At 29.0% G+C, this 17,616-nt stretch overlaps 1 protein-coding gene across 4 annotated transcripts; it reads left to right on the top strand.

The window, feature by feature from the left end:
• The first annotated feature begins 730 nt into the window (after positions 1 to 730).
• Positions 731 to 17,525, top strand: LOC113517095 (aromatic-L-amino-acid decarboxylase). 4 transcript variants are annotated; one of them, XM_026901651.3, is made up of 7 exons: positions 731 to 922; positions 10,625 to 10,654; positions 10,914 to 10,998; positions 11,413 to 11,647; positions 13,723 to 13,972; positions 14,558 to 14,706; positions 15,639 to 17,525. In XM_026901651.3, the coding sequence occupies exons 3-7, from the start codon at positions 10,919 to 10,921 to the stop codon at positions 16,368 to 16,370; spliced, it is 1,446 nt and encodes a 481-aa protein (XP_026757452.2). In that variant the 5' UTR covers positions 731 to 922; positions 10,625 to 10,654; positions 10,914 to 10,918; the 3' UTR covers positions 16,371 to 17,525. The 4 variants fall into 4 exon arrangements, with proteins under 4 accessions (XP_026757452.2, XP_052759585.1, XP_026757453.2 ...); XM_052903625.1 differs by lacking the exon at positions 10,625 to 10,654 and adding an exon at positions 10,233 to 10,271; XM_026901652.3 differs by lacking the exon at positions 10,625 to 10,654 and having other exon boundaries at positions 731 to 926.
• The last annotated feature ends 91 nt before the right edge of the window (positions 17,526 to 17,616 follow it).

Raw genomic sequence — 17,616 nt, 5'->3', positions numbered from 1 at the left:
AAAATGTCAGTGATTGGTTAAGCCATTAAGGCTAATGAGATCGGTTATTTCTCATTTACGAGCATTAGTCATTATAAAATTTGGTTTATTCATCATTCATTGTCAAATTATTCTAATTTTTTATTAAAACATAAGGTTCATACTAAACTAAAACAAAATATATAGATTTATTTTATGCAATATTTTAAAACCAAACAAGCGATTATTTTAGCATATTATACAAATAAAATTCAAATCTTACATTTGCATAGCATTTTTTACTAAGTAGGTAAACGTAGTAAATATATAAACAGTATAGAGAACACATTTAAAGTCGATGGATTTGCAAAAATGTAATATTAGATAAAAAACTAACTCTACTCAAAATCTGGAAATTTGGTAAGATCTACCGGACCGGCGTGTAGCAAGTAAACAGACAGATTTCATTTATACATGAACTGAATTCGTTTACATAAGATACAAAGAAAAATCATTAGGCATATACAAGTTTTCAAACTTAAAATGTAAGTAATAGGTAGATATTTTATTAGGCAATTGTAGTGTAATATAATTCCTAAAAGCGGATTATGCTCTCCCATTCTCAAAAGGGATTTATGGTACCTATATCTTGTGCAGCTTTTCACAGATTTTGAACCTTCTGTTCAGTGTTCAGCTGGACGGCTCATGCGTCGCTTTTAATCTTCTAATGGAGTTGGCCACCTAGTGAACTGTTTCTACGTATATATAAAGCTTACAATACTGCGGCGGGCGTAGTCCAGTCCGAATTATACACTGTATTGCACGTAACGTGATAACGTGGCCTCTTGTGAAATATACGATTTATACATCGTTAATTTAGTTCATTTAGTTTTTAGTACGACCTATTGAAGTGGCCGTGTGGTTTTAGATTTTCGTGTTAAAGTTTTTTAGCAACATCAAATTGGTAAGTACGTAATTCTGCAATTTTTGTTAATATTTTCATAAGATATTGCGAATTTAATAAATTCCAGTGTTGTTCTACATTGGCTTGAAATTTAATTCTACTCATTATCTATACTATGTGCAAATTTATCTAATATAATAAATATGATACTTGATAAGTAGGTAAGTGCCTATACACATTTTCTATATTTTGTAAATAAAGTATTCGAAAAGTCGTATTTATTGGTGACATGATTTCTATAATATTGGTTAGGTACTTATGTAAATAATTAATTTAAAATTTACTTCCGTATTATTATGTCTTAAGGTCTTGTTATCAATATTTATATTACAGTGTAGATTTAAATTTATTGTCTTATTTATTTATGTATTATAATTGAAATTGATTAGGTATATGCACCTTATTGTATTTACGTAGAAAATAACATAAAATATAAAGAGTACTATTTATAAGATTATATATCTACATAATAATATATCTACATTTTTTTTTGTGAGATTCTATGACTTCTATAGTGGACCTTATGAAATTAATTAAATATATGAGAGGTATTTACCTAGTAGTTTATTATTTCAGAACTATATTTTTGAATAATAAATTTGAAAGACAAGTATATCATGTTCTTAGTATAAATATTATATGACAGCAGTCATTTGAGCTGACGACAACATGGGGAATGCCCACAATAATTTTCCTTCTATTTGTAAAAAGTAAAGTCCGCTGACTCGATTTCTCGTATTACCAATCCATTTAAAATTTACAAAGTACTTTATTTAAATATGAAGGAAATGAAAGTAAGCTTTAGTAGAAGGAAAACTTGCATTTTATTACATTAGGTATAAGTATTACATTATTTAAGGATAAGTGTATATTTATTTAAGCATAAATATCACTGAGGATTGGTTATTACAATTTTAGCTGCAGGTAAATAGATGTTTATGTGGAAATTAATAAATTTAAAACATTTATTGAAATAATTGCGCCGTCTGGTTTTGGCATAAAATGGGCCATCCCTTCCATTTCCGTGAGTATCGTAAAAGGTGACTAAGGAATTAAGGACTAAGGAACTTTATGGTCGAGGGATCAAGGCGTCAAGCAGCGTCTGTTTTAAACCATCATCAAATCCTAACTGCAGTTGCCAATCCGTGTGCTAAGTATGGCTACTACTGGCAAAACTCTTCTATGAAGGAGCTTATGTTAACTTAGACAATTATTTCTAACTAACTTTAAACCGCGACTTCGTCCTTTGACCAGTGTTAAAGTAGTCCATGTTTTTCTCTATCCTATATAATGAGTAAATACCAACTTTTAATGTTATTGGTTAAGTTATTACGATGCTATGAGGTAACAAACAAACAAACTTACTTTTACATAATATTTGTAAAAATACCATGCATAACACAGTATATATACGTCATTGTTCTAAAAGTACTTGAAGATATAATTAAAAAATAATTAGCTATACATTTTTTAATTAGACAACAAATAAAAATGTCATTATCATTATCTTCAACGATTATTGTTCCACTGTTCTTATAATTCTAATAAAAACAATATGGGGCAAAATAATAATATTAGAATTTTTGTATGTTTGTTTAAATTAATCACACGTACGAAATTGTAGGCAAAAACTAGTATAAAATAAAGTAATATAATTTTCCACTTACGTAATTATTTTGCAATGTAAGACAAAAAAATATATTTTTCAATTTTTTTTTACGAGTAACATTAATAAAATAATAATTCTCAAGCAAGATATATTCGGTATATATAGATATACTTATCTTTGGTCTACATATGATTATAATGGGTCAATGCTAATATGAATTTTAATACGAGTAATGCATCTTTTTTGTTATCTACTTTAAAGAAATTTACTTATATTATATGTATGTAAATCTTATCTTATTAATACTTACCTATAATAAAATTGTATATAGAATATTTGTATATGAGATATACTTAAGAATAATTTATATGAAGGGTGTGGGAAGAGCCACTAAAAACAAAACAATATTTTTTAAAAATTTTGTCTGTCTATTTATTAGTTCCAGGATCATGTAAAACTACTGCACCAAATTGAATGTGGTGTTCACAATTGTTGATTGTTTCTTTTATTGTGATGTATATCTAGAAATTTATTTCATTGGTTTTCCTACTTCTGAAATCTACATGTACGAAGTAGCTGTCAAAAAGTTAGTCATATATATATATATGAATAAAGTTCCTCATAATAATTACAAATAAAAATGAAATGGAGGAAAACTTTATACTTATAACAGTATGTAAAAAATCTGTATTTATTTTTGACGACTAAGTACGTGTACGTATATTTATTTATTACATTACTCTCATATGGATTGATACTATAGATATAGTAAAAATATACACATATGTACCTCTTAGGGATTGTAATCATAGTAAGATTAGGTTAGACTAAAAGTTTACATCACTGAGAAACTCTTTTACATAATAAATAGGCCTTATTTGGAAGAAGCTTTTTTAAATAATTTAACAAATTTCCTGAACTTATTTTCGTTATTACATATGATAGTAGTTTATTGTAAATTAATACAGATTAAGTTTAGAATGATACACACGGTACTCTTATTAGTAGGTATGTAGTGGAGTTAAAATATGTTCAATAATATAAATACAGAAGTAGCGAAGTTAATATTAAAACTAGATATGTTAGAAATAAAAGATTGAATAAGTTCTGAGTCTATTATTAGACCGGCGATTGAAATTAATGGAGAGTCTACTATAAATGTGTTGTAGAGAGTCATGTGACAGGAATCAAGACGCACGTGGCTGAGCACCGTTAAATAATTATGGTAATTTTACCGATTTTTAATTACCAAGTTTTATTTTTTAACTGACTTTAAAAAGACGAAGGTTCTAAATTTTGTTCTATTTTTTTTTATGTTTGTTACTTCATAACTTCGTCGGTTGTAAACTGATTAGGAAAATTCTTTTTTACGTAAAAGGATTTATTTACAGATTCTTCTCATAGAAATTTTATGAAAACGTTACGTAGTTTAGTGTTTAAATCAAAATAACTTGTTTTGCCACAATTGAAGTCGGTTTTTTCTGTAGAACACAATCTTAATTATTGAATGACAGAGTTTTAAGGTGTTTACAAATATGTCTGAAGGCAGTCATCTCTTAGCTATGTCTATTATGTAGTAACAATGCTTATATTGTTTTTTTTTTCTGAAAACTTACTTAATGTATCATTATGTAGTCTATCACTAAGCGTCGATGCCTTATGATGATTAGTAGAGGATTTAGTCGTTGTATACTGTAATCAATTGTAGTTTTGGAAATATTATTTATATTTATAGCTTAGTTCGTTATATCAAAATTAGAAATATATTTATCTATTGTCAATAATAACTGTTAAACAACTAAGATTTAATAGAGCCGAGTGCTTGATCGCGTGTATTTTGTTCACCTTGACATAGCTTCATTAAATCAAATTATTATCACAAAACTGAGTAATACAATTATACAAACAAAAAAGAAATACGCAACTGTGTTTCTGTGTACCTTAAACCGTTAAAAGTATGTTAAAACTTAAAGGTTAAACTAAACTTATTATTGAGGTATGCAATTGCATAATTTACCTATGTAAATTGTGCAATTAAGAAAGGCTCTACTTTTTTTTTTTGTATTGGATGATAATGGAATGATATGATATGCCCGCGTTATCGGTATATATTGGCGGGGTACCAGTGAGGGATGATAGGTGAGAATGAAAGAATAGGTCACTTAGCCCATGGTTTCCAGGGGGAACCGCGTGGAGGTCGACCTGACAGGATATATTGCTAGCAAAGTGATTGGTAGCTCTCATTACTAAAAATCCTTTCGCCCCAGAAAGGCCCTACTGGGCCTTTCTTTATTTTGCGAAGCGCTGTGTTAGTAAGTAAAAACAATATTGTAATGTGTCGGTTACGAAAAAAATAGTGGAAAAAAATTATTACGTCAGAATTATTGGTAATTAAAATTTTTGCATTATTATAGTTTTCCATAGAAATAAATAAGTGATCAGTCTATTCTAAGCTATTAACCAAGTAATTAGTACTTATAGTTTAAGAAATATGGAGAGGAAAAATAGTTTGCAACTAAATCTCTTATTTCCCGCATACAAGAAAAAACCCAATTTCCTAGAACTATGTATTGACTAGCGTGTTGAACATATTCCTAATGAAAACATTTTTTAATTTAAAGTACAGCTAAAAATTCCAATATAATTCCACAATGAAAATAACTAGCCATCTCTTTTACTTTGTTTACGAAAAGGTTGTTACAGTTTTTTTTTTTTATTAAAATCAGCAATTGGAAGAATCTATAAATTATTGGTTATTAAATGACAAGTGTTTTACCATAACTATATGGCTTGGGATTGATAGTTTACTAATAAAGCATTTTTAGACTGATATAGATGACCTTTACATTTAAGTAAGACAGTGAATAGTGATATATATTTACTTTTACGTTAGGTAACAAAACTCAATCATTTTATCTCCATATGTGTGTTGTACCTATAAGAAGAACTAATGAATATATGGGCCTAATTATATTCAGAAAATAGACATGACAGTTTCAAAATAGTGTACGGAATTGTTTATGCAATAGTAGAAACCTTTTTCTATAATAAACACTACGTTTATTCGTATACACAAGTTAATACCCAATCGGTAAAGTTCCAACTAATCGGTAAGTTACTCAATACACGAGGAATGTCGATTTATGCATAGAAACAGCCTTTAGAACTGTAGAGATAGAAAAGGTATTTACCTATTAGGTATTCTTTCAATGAACCGTAACCAAATATATAAATAGTAATTAAACTATTTACCATGATGTTACAAAAATATTTATTTATTTGTCAAGAAATAATAAATTAGAAAAAAATTGTTACGAAAAATAAAAGATAAAGACATAAGATAAATAAACGATATCTATATATGTCCATTTTTGTAACATTAACTTTTACAGGAGGTTCCGTAAAACTCGATGTTATTTAACAGTATAATGCTGAATATTGTTGACAAAAACAAATCTTACAATTGTGACTAGTTTAAAGTTCCGTTGATTGTAACCGGCGTGTCGTGGCTACGAGGTCTGCAAATAACCTCGCACCACTTGCTCACCGCGAGTTGCGAAAGCGCCGTCGCACACGCCGTTCTCTCGGCATTGAACGTGAACCACAAATTGGGAACCTATGTTCACCATGTTTAAGTTGTGATGTTCTAGTATATCTACTGTAAAAATAGGAGTTAGAAATGTGAGCGAGGATTAATTGATTTTATCTTTTTTTCCACCTTTTCTATTATCATTTGTCATTTGAAAGTCTACCATAATATATTTTGTATTTAGGGATATACAAATTTTTGGGAATTGATGTTAACTAATTCTTAATATATTTCTTATAGTAGAGATTGGCACACATACATAGTTAATTGTGCAATTAGTAGTAGTTAATTTTATTATATATGAATTTATTGTAATGCGATAAAAAAATCTTTGAGATAACAACAGAAACAGTGCCGTATAATGAACCGTTGTAATTTTTCTAATACAGTAATGGTAGAGTTTGTAATAAAATTACTATGTTACTTTTCAATATTACCTATGTATGTCGTACCTTACTCCTCCTAATTAAAAAAATATTATATATATATATATATATATATATATATATATATATATATATATATATATATATATATATATATATATATATATTTAGGTATAAGTAATAATTATATAGTCTTGGAAATTGTGGCAGGGTAAAGAAACAAGCAATTAATGGACCCTTGGCATTAGTTCTAGGTAGAAAAGCGTTTTTAACACTTATATTTTTATAGATATTGTAAATGAGAAATATTTTCCACAGCTGCATGTACAATATTTGTTTTTGCCACTAAATTAGACTTAATATAGAGTTCAATCGATGGCTAAATTTAATTCAGAATTATATATTAACTCTTAATGGAAAAATATCGACATCTTAAGTGATCTAAGATATCTTAGTGTGTAGAATCAAGCAAATTTATTTATGAACAAATAGAAAAATATAACAGTAACCCTATCTGCGTTGGTAATTTTTTTTAGCAGATAACATCCAAAACCTGCAATAGAATTATAAAAAATGACGATTTCTATTTATTCTATATGTTTCTGGATATTTTAGTGCTATTAAGAATTACGAGAGTGAGGAAATAATTATTAAAATAAAAGATAATTCTGTACTCTGTTTAATACTATTGATCCGCCACGGTTTCGTACGGGTTGATAGAAATATAAATCAGAGGGCACGACGGCAGTACCCCCGCTAAGTGAACACAGCCGTACCATCCTTTTCTTGAAGCGACTTACGGGATTTTTGGCCAATCTGTAATTTCATTGTGCATAAAGCGAATTGAATCTCTAGTGCTTAAGAGAATATACTATAGCTATATAACCGATATATCTAATAATTATATATTATAGTTTACGAATTATCGTTAGTAAAATTTGTTCAATTTTGCCACTGACAAACTCATCGATCATCAAAATTCGAAGATACTTCTAACAGTCCTACAAACTTCAAATTTTAATTAGCATTTATAAAGACGTAGAGGAAGGAAAATGAGTGAAAAATCCCGATATTTCATTATTCACTTTCATTAAATGAAAAATAACTATTATAAAAAATTGTTTTTATTCAAATAACGTATTGCGGTTGTAGCTGACAGATAATATATATATATATATATATATATATATATATATATATATATATATATATATATATATATATATATATATATATATACACATGCATATCATATCAGCCGTTAATTGTTCACTGCTGAACATAGGACTCGGTTATGGGTTTTGTAAAGTTAGGCTTTTGATGATGTTTTAAGAGAAACGCTACAGCCTATCCCTTGACCATTAAGTTCCTTCAATCGCCTCTTACGACACCCACGGAAAAGGAAGGGATTTTATTTATTCTATGTGGTATTCATATATTCCACACGATAATATGTACATATATTACCTAAGAAGAAAAAGGAGGATGACCTACAAAAAGAAATGAGATTCCATTAAAAATATAAAATGTAAAAAAGGCAAGTGCTTTAAACAGTTGTGACACTATAAAAAGTTGTGAAATCTCATATACAATCAATTCAGTTATTTTAGTTAAAGCCCATTGACTTGTTCCATAACTTTGTCATAAATTGTTATCTAAGCAATTATCTATTAATATTTGTATGATATATAAGATGTCTAATATTGATACGTGATCGTATCAATATTTATATATAATAATTATAATGACTTCGCAATTGTTAAAGCATTGATTTTTTTATCAGATACACAACGTATTAAATCAAAGGTAAGCGTTAACTCGCGGAGAATTCTTTGAAAAACTATAAATGGTTATAATCTATTAGATTGTCTATACTTATTTCAAACGACACGACTTAAGTCAGCCTTACGTATACTCGATATGTTTGATTTATAATATTTCTTATAATTCAAAAAGTAAATATTTCTTGTGCTCATTGAAATTTTGTAATTGTAAACAACATAAACAACAGAGACGAATTACTAAATAAATGAAAAACTTGTAGTAATAAAATTATATTCAACTTTTTACGAGTATTAACACTCAGAGTTAGAATTTAAACTCTTATAAAACTTGGAAATTTGAAATAGGTAAAATAAAAAAAAAAGTAGGTAAGGTCAGCTATTTAATGTTTCTTCTTTTAGTGATATCCATGGTCACGGTTAGTTTTACATTGAATAATCCAGCAGTTAGATTGACGTTACCTTTGTGAAAGTAATGTAATATGTTAGGTAATATCTGACCGATGATATATATCTACGGCTAAATGTGACCAAATTAAGTGCTACTAACTTGGAACACAATTGAAAAACGTTCTAATTATAACTTAGATATTTGAGATGTTTGTGATCACATTTTTAATCTTAATGTTCGTTTACGCTAATCTCTGTAACCGCTTAACCGATTTTAATGAAACTTTGTGATTGTATTGTTTGCTTCATCTTGAGGGATAGGATAGTTTTTATATCGATAGGAAGAAATGAATCCGGTAGGTGGCAATAATCGTTTACTGAGTCAACTTGTATATAATAATAATACTTTATGAATTAAAAAAAAATATTTTCTTAAATGAAAGGTTAAAAGTCAGTGCCTGTCATGGGAAAGTTACAGATCGCAATTATGTAGGTAGAATAGATACAATTTTCTAGAATTATCAAGGATATTATAGACAATAGGCTCGAAGTTTTTGCCAAGGTTTAATTCCATAATAGTTACTATCTAATATACTATGGGGTAATAGATTTATTTAACATTTTATATTACAGGAATATATTTGTGTCTATAATGTAATTGTGAGACATTTTCTCTATATTCTAGTATCTATTTTAACACGTTGACTGCTAACTACGAGATAATTCGTCCGGTGTTTTCTTGTCATTTTTGTGCAGCTATAATTAAATTTTAAATTTAAATTCGATACATATTACTGCTAATGTCGATAGGGGGCTTTTGGGGAAAGAACAAAAAAATCAATGCAAGCTTGCAAGAACAGAAAATTTATTAAAAAACAAACCAAATATATAGTTTTTATAACTATATTTTTGGTTTGTTTTTTAATAAATTAATTCAAAATCAAAATAGAAAATAATATTTTAATGTTTCTTTGTATTTTTTTTTATACATTTTGGTGATAACTATGTACTAGAATTAGAGTTTTTAATAATACAATGTCAATGAATAAAATTGTTATTTTAGGTCAGATTTCTGAAAATTATCGTGGCAGTCAACATGTTAAATAAATTATGAGATTTAGAATTCAAATGTTATAATAGTTAAGTTATACAATGTATATTTTGCTCCGTTAAAAACGAAAATTTCAATAGCGACAAAATTAAAATTGGCTAGTAATTTTACTATTTTTATTTTCAAACGAGTAAAATAGACTAATATATATATATATATATATATATATATATATATATATATATATATATATATATATATATATAATTAAATTTAAAAGAGTTTAAATTGTGCCGTATTTTGCTTCGAAACAAGTGGGACCACCTATCACAAAAAAATAATTATCAAAATCGGCACAGAATCGGCGAAGATATCGCTTTACATATACCTAAACAAGAATAAAGAGAAATCTTTTTGTATTCGATTAAAAATATACTATCTATTAGCAAGAAGTTTAAAAGACTCAGTAAATAAAATTGCTAATACATTTGACGTAATTTTTAGGTATCGATATGGCGGATCCAGATGTGAATCTGAAATTTGGTTCGTTTTAGTCTAAATATAATAAATAATATATTATATGTGATGGTATCTTAGTGCATAAATTTTAATTTTCAAATATTTTATTCATTTTAATGTTTTTTTTTTTTATGCAATTTAGCACGACAAACTAGTTTAGAGGCCACTTGATGAAAATAATAAAAATTTAAAAATGTATATATAGCTTTTTTATATTATTTGTTGTATTTGTTGAACAAACATGTTTATTATTACTAAACGATTATCAGTTTCAGTCATAACAAATGTATGGCATTGTTTATAGTTCGCACAGAATGTCTAAAAAATTATTTAATGCGTAAAAGTGTATTATTATTAACTGTTGTTTTCGTTTTCAGTGTCCATGTAGATAGCTACGTATTAAATAGGTATCAACGCTTTAGAATTATTTTTGTAAAGCTATCTTGTATATTTTTCAATGACTTTATGAAATATTTTTTTATGCATTTTGCATTTAATTGTTTTTGATTTTGAATGAAACCGTTGCTGCTGTTCTAAATTTAAGTTTTAAAATAAAATAATTTGATTGCTTGACTTTAGCTTCGTTGTTTTTATGTTTACGTTTATTACGTATTTATGTTACAATATTTGTCCACCTTTCATAAATTCTGCATTTTTCTATTACAGAGACGATGGAAGCCGGAGATTTTAAAGATTTTGCCAAAGCTATGACTGATTACATAGCAGAATATTTGGAAAACATAAGAGATAGGTGAGTTTAATAACTTAATCTGTCAAGAGTTTGTACTAAAAAAGTTTATGTAAGTAATGTGTATCTATGAGATGAGTAGAGCAAATACAAAGCAATTTTCGTATCTTTATTTTATTTATGTTATCCTGTTAAACTACCGTCGTTGAGTTTACGTGGCTTCAAAAACAGTAAAACATATGAACCCTACCGTTTGCGAATAGTTAAATTCAGTAAAATACCAATCTCAGAAATCGAATTTGCAAAACGACCTACCTAATTAAATGCATCATCATAACTCAGACCATTGTAAGTGTAGTGCGGTTTTGAAATTACAATGTTCATTTTCTTTACGAACCATTTTTGATATTTTCGAATAAATAACTATTAGAAATGAAATACTGAAGTATCTTTAAAATAATAATCGTCTATTTTCAGGCAAGTAGTACCATCAGTGAAGCCAGGCTACTTAAGGCCCCTCGTACCAGAGCAGGCTCCCAATCAACCAGAGCCATGGACTGCTGTCATGGCCGATATCGAACGAGTGGTTATGTCCGGGGTAACGCATTGGCATTCCCCGCGGTTCCACGCCTATTTCCCTACGGCTAACTCGTATCCGTCTATCGTGGCCGATATGCTTAGCGGTGCTATTGCCTGCATCGGCTTTACATGGGTATGTGTCACTAAATTTGTTTTTTAATTATCGTTAATTGTATTAAAACATGTGAAGCTGCATTAGATTCTTTGAAAAAAAGTGTAGACATTACAATTGACATTTTGCAGGAAAAAATATTAAAACATTTTTTGATTTGATATTTTTTTTATACAACTTAGAATGGCAAACAAGCTGACTGTCCACCTGATGGAAAGTGGTAACCGTTGCCTATAGACATGAATGGACATAACAGAGTATGCTGTTTCACCCATGATACCCCCCATGCGTTGGCATTTCCGAGGACTCAGATGTTATTCCTTTGTACCCTGTAAATTCACGCCATATCCCACCCTTCAAATCGAAACACAGCCATACACACACAACTGCTTTTCGATTAAAACACGAATAACTTGGGAGTTATATTTACTTATATGGTAAATGTTACAGATCATTAAAAGAATTTTAAGATTTTAATATTTTTTTGCTATTAAGCAATATGTGTAAAACTTGTGTTAAATTCTATGTGGATAAGTATATAGTTTGTAACATAACTAACAAAGAGACAAGAAAGCTTACCAGCGGTGAAAATGTATGTCGGTGTTTGGGAAAATATGATTTAAATACGTTTTATAAGCAGAACATAGATATGGTATATAAAAAAAAAATATATATATATATATATATATATATTGTTCAGTTTTAAAAAGAATCGTAAAGAAAACAACAAACGATCCAAAATAGGTGCCTTATGGATAAGTTCTAATACTAATATATATATATATATATATATATATATATATATATATATATATATATATATATATATATATATATATATATATATATATTTCTATCTTATTATGGTCTATATACCTAAGTATACTAAGCATTTGCCCCTTTGTGTTTTTATGTCCTAGAAACTTCTCTAGCTGCTTGAAACAGCTTTTATTTTGCTAATTTAATGAAATAAGTGTGTGTGCCTTGTGGCCTCGGCATAGAATAGGCCACCTCCTTTAGGCCTAGGCCTTCCTTTTCCGTGGGTGTCGCAAAGGTGACTAAAGAAGAACGAGGGATGGGAGCAACGTTCCTTTTAAAACATCTCCAAAGCGTTAGGCTGCGGTTGCCAATTCGTTCGCCAAGTGTGGCAACTACTGGCAAGACCCTTCCAAGGAAAATGTTCAGCAGTGGACAGTTAAAGGCTGATATGATAATAATGAATGAAATAAGTAAAATAAAACTTGCTTGAACTTTAGTAGCTATTTCTGCAAACCAATGTCATTGTCAATGCCACTTGTCTCGAAATGCGAACAAGGAAAACAAGTTATGTGCCTAGTACCTATTATATCACTGAACACTATCTATAACAAGGTAATAAATTAATATAATTAATAATACATCCTTTAAAAAATTATTTTGTAAACTGGCTGATTGTAATAGGCGAAAACATTTGGCAATTTTTAATTATCCAAGATGTTAATTCATTAGCGCTTTACATAGATTATTTATTTTAAATATACCTTATATATAAATTAATAGAGATATAATATAATAATATTTACACTGGTATCTGTGTCTAATTAGGTACGTAGTTTTTTTATTGTTAGGAGTCCCGATAGTGTATTTAAAATTTGTGTAAACAACGCGAAAGTTTAAAATTAATTACAATTGTCAGTAGATTCAAAACAATAATCGAGTAAAGCTGTAACCGGCATGAACATGTCTAAATTCTATAATTCTCTATTTGATTTTATAAAAATGACTTTTGTCTTGATAAAATTGGTATTGAACTGAAGTGGGAGCGAAAATATCCCAAGTAGAGTCTAATAGATAAATTTGTCGCCTTTTAAAGCAATTTAAAAGTAAACTTTCTCTTAAACGATCTAAAATTATTTTATACACTTATGTCCTGTTGTGACTACGACATGGTGCAATTCATATCGAAACGTCGACATTAAATAGGTACTATTTACCTGCAAAGTTTTTTTCATCGCGTTAAGTTATGATTGTGTATTTAAGTAAGTTTAAAATTAACTATTTTGGATACTTACAACGAGAGAGCCTTATTATTATGTTTGTTTATGTTCAATTTCCAGATTGCAAGCCCGGCATGTACTGAGCTGGAGGTTGTGATGCTAGACTGGTTGGGCCAAATGTTGGGGCTGCCAGAGACGTTTTTAGCTCGTTCTGGAGGAGAAGCCGGAGGCGTTATCCAGGGTACGGCTAGCGAGGCTACACTCGTTGCGCTGCTCGGTGCCAAGGCTCGGATGATGCAGCGTGTTAAGGAGTCACATCCTGAATGGACCGAAACAGAAATACTTTCGAAACTTGTCGGATATTGCAATAGTAAGTTCACATCACTTCCATTTAATTCCATTTAATGCTTTCTTCTACATTGATCGAAGATCATTATATTTATCGTCAATGTCAGAATTTCTTAGTAATATTAATTTTATAATCTTTAATTGCTTTGCGATCCCTGTTTCTTTTCGAAAAGTATTTGATTTTACTTATAGACAATCCCTTAAAAGAATGCTAATGATTTTATATTCATTATGTAAATTGTTTTACTAAGTATTAAAAGATTTTTTCCGAAAATAAAAATATAACAGGAACAAATATATATATTTTACGTACCTGTTATAAGCTATTTGTATAATGGAAGGTAAAAAAAAAACAGAAAAACATATCGGTCCACCTTAATAGAAAAATGATAAATAAATATAAATAAGTATAAATATATATTGCATTTGCCATCACCCACACACCTGCAATGCCGGTGGTGTTGTGGGTGATCATGGGCGGCGGTAGTCACTTACCATTAGGTGAGCCGTATGCTCGTTTGCTCCCTGTGTTGTAAAAAAAAAAAAAATAATAATTACATAACAAACTTTGAATCCTTTAATTTTATTACTTTTTATGATGTTTTAGAGCAAGCACATTCATCTGTGGAAAGAGCTGGTCTTTTGGGTGGGGTAAAACTCCGATCATTGAAGCCGGATTGTAAACGGCGACTACGTGGTGATATATTACGTGAAGCCATGGAAGAAGATATACGCAATGGGCTTATTCCATTTTATGTAAGTATTATTTTATTGTAAGTTTATTGTAAGCGCTTATACGGCCTTCTTTCCACTTCAAGGGATAAAGATAAATTAGAATTACCTGGAGACAGTAAGTATTTTTTATTTCTCAAGAATAACAAAAATATTACTGAAAGTCGAAGGTTTTGGAATATTTACATTTTTAGGCAGGAATTGAATCCCTTGTTTTGGAAAAAGAACACCAATATTATTATATTTAAGATATCTATGATTATTTCAAATAGACATTAAATGCTTTTATAATTTACCATACTGTAATTTTCTATCCAAAATGGCTTTTTGTCCACTACTTCGTTCGCATGGATTTCATTAATAGAAAACTAATTAAATAGACCACTTCTAGATGATGTATCAAAAAGAAACATACACAAACATTTTAAGTTAGATTTTAAGAAACACAACTGTAAAAACCTCCTTCACCTTCATGCAGTAGTGTTTGCGTGATGCCAGAACAAACACAGACAGATTTCTAAAAAATATTGTTTTGGCATCTATTGGTATATTTAATAAAACTCCTTGTGTTAAATATGAAAAATATTTATTACAGATATAATGGCCGATTTTGAGGTGTCATTTCTCTAAACTTGTCTCTTGACCTAATATTTTAATTTGATAATTTTGCGATATAACTGTTTTATGGATCATCATAAACTAACATTATAACATTTTGTGTTTCAAGCTATTAGAAAATTAGTTTATATTAATCGTTACAATAAAGATTTTACTGTGATATTAAATTAGAATTTTAATTTAAGAGATAAGTTTAGGAAAACGGCATCTCAGAATCGACCCGATTATCTAAGCGTTATGTTACGTTATATGTTAAAAGTGCCTTATGATTACCACACGACATTAGATGTTTTTAAAGAGGTACCATTAATTTTAAAATTACAAAAATTATTTTGCAGGTAGTCGCCACTTTAGGTACAACATCATCTTGCACCTTTGATGCGTTGGATGAATTAGGCGAAGTGTGCAACGCGCAAGATGTGTGGTTACACGTGGATGCTGCCTATGCTGGATCTGCATTCATCTGCCCAGAATTTCGTTATCTTATGAAAGGCATTGAGAAAGCAGACTCTTTTAATTTCAATCCCCATAAATGGATGTTAGTGAATTTTGACTGTTCTGCAATGTGGTTGAAACAACCACGGTGGATCGTTGATGCCTTTAATGTAGATCCACTTTACTTGAAGCATGACCAGCAAGGATCGGCGCCTGATTATCGACACTGGCAAATACCTCTTGGACGTCGATTCAGAGCTCTCAAACTTTGGTTCGTTTTGAGATTATATGGTGTGGAAAATCTGCAAAAACACATCAGAAAACATGTTGCTTTGGCTCATCTCTTTGAGAAGCTGTGCACTTCGGATGAACGATTCGAGATTTTTGAGGAGGTAATAATGGGTTTAGTTTGCTTCAGACTTAAAGGGAGCAACGAACTAAATGAAGAGTTGCTGCGACGTATTAATGGGCGGGGAAAAATTCATCTTGTTCCTTCAAAAATTGATGATGTCTATTTCTTAAGATTAGCTGTTTGTTCTCGATTTTCTGAAGAAAGTGATATTCAAGTGTCCTGGGAGGAAGTTAAATCATCAGCAGATGAAGTCTTGAAAACTTTCAAAAACAATAAGCCATAAGAAACAATAAGAAATTTGAAACAAATATTATTAGAACGACAACTAAAAATTCAATGATATAAAATTCAGAATTATCCTCAAATCTCAACAAGTTATAGAGCTAATTATTATTATTTGTTTATTAGTGATTATATGTGCACATATGTGTGTTCGTGTGTTAATAGTTAATGAGAATACACCTAGTAATTTAAAAAGTAGATGCCTAATTATAACATATCCTTCTTCTAATAAAATATTTTTTTTTACTTAAAACTCAATTTGGCAACATAAAACAACTACCTAGTTGTAATTAATTTACCTGTATTCATAAAAGACAGATTCTATATAGATTTACTAAATGCCATGTGAATTTGACTTATGTTGACTATATTAGGTATGTACTTTTACTATGGTTATTGCCTTGTATCTACTAACTTAGCTTTAAAATATACTTGGTGTTGTCATTATTACATAACATAATATTATTCAATAGACATCTACTGTACCATTATATTAAAATTTACATATTATTTACATTTAATATATTATTATTATAACGAATCTACATGTAGAAAGAATTAAAATTCCTAGTAGTTAAATAGTAAATTTAGCTTACATGAGTCTTTGTACTCGTAGTTGCACTTTTCATCTTCTAATGTGAATATATAGATTCTATTAACACCTTCACTATTACTACAAGAATAAATAATTCTTTTTATTACGCTATTGCGATACAAGGGCGAAAATTGTTGACCAGTGGATAAATACAAGTGGGACTTGTTTCTTTCAACACTAATGTGATAAAGTATTCAAGTATAATTATTTTTATTATTCGTATCGTTGCAATTTGGGAACAAATTTTAAATATGTAGGTACTGTAGTAGATATACTCACAGAGTACATCTACTGATGACTATGTTGTGATGATCAAATGTGATTTATTTTGTAAAATAAACTTCTCTTGTAATTTTTATATTTAGTTTGTAAATTATTACTTATGTGATAAGTTTTGACCAATTATTATAAATTTACCTAAGTACACATTTATATAAAAATATTCGTGAAATATCCGAGACAATAGGTAAAAGATAATAAAAAAAAATAGTTATACATTATTTATAAATATCTAATTGTCTATTTATTGTATGAATTATATGGAGTATTCCAATATGATAATGTTGTTTCATTTATTTTTCTGTGTTATTTTTTTTTTTATACAACTTAGAATGGCAAACAAGCTGACGACTCACCTGATGGAAAGTAGTAA

This window comes from Galleria mellonella, unplaced genomic scaffold, assembly GCF_026898425.1.
Source record: "Galleria mellonella isolate WM207_F2 unplaced genomic scaffold, CSIRO_AGI_GalMel_v1 utg143, whole genome shotgun sequence".
Classification (NCBI taxonomy): Eukaryota; Metazoa; Arthropoda; class Insecta; order Lepidoptera; family Pyralidae; genus Galleria; species Galleria mellonella.
This window is presented reverse-complemented; position numbering and strand designations above follow the sequence as displayed.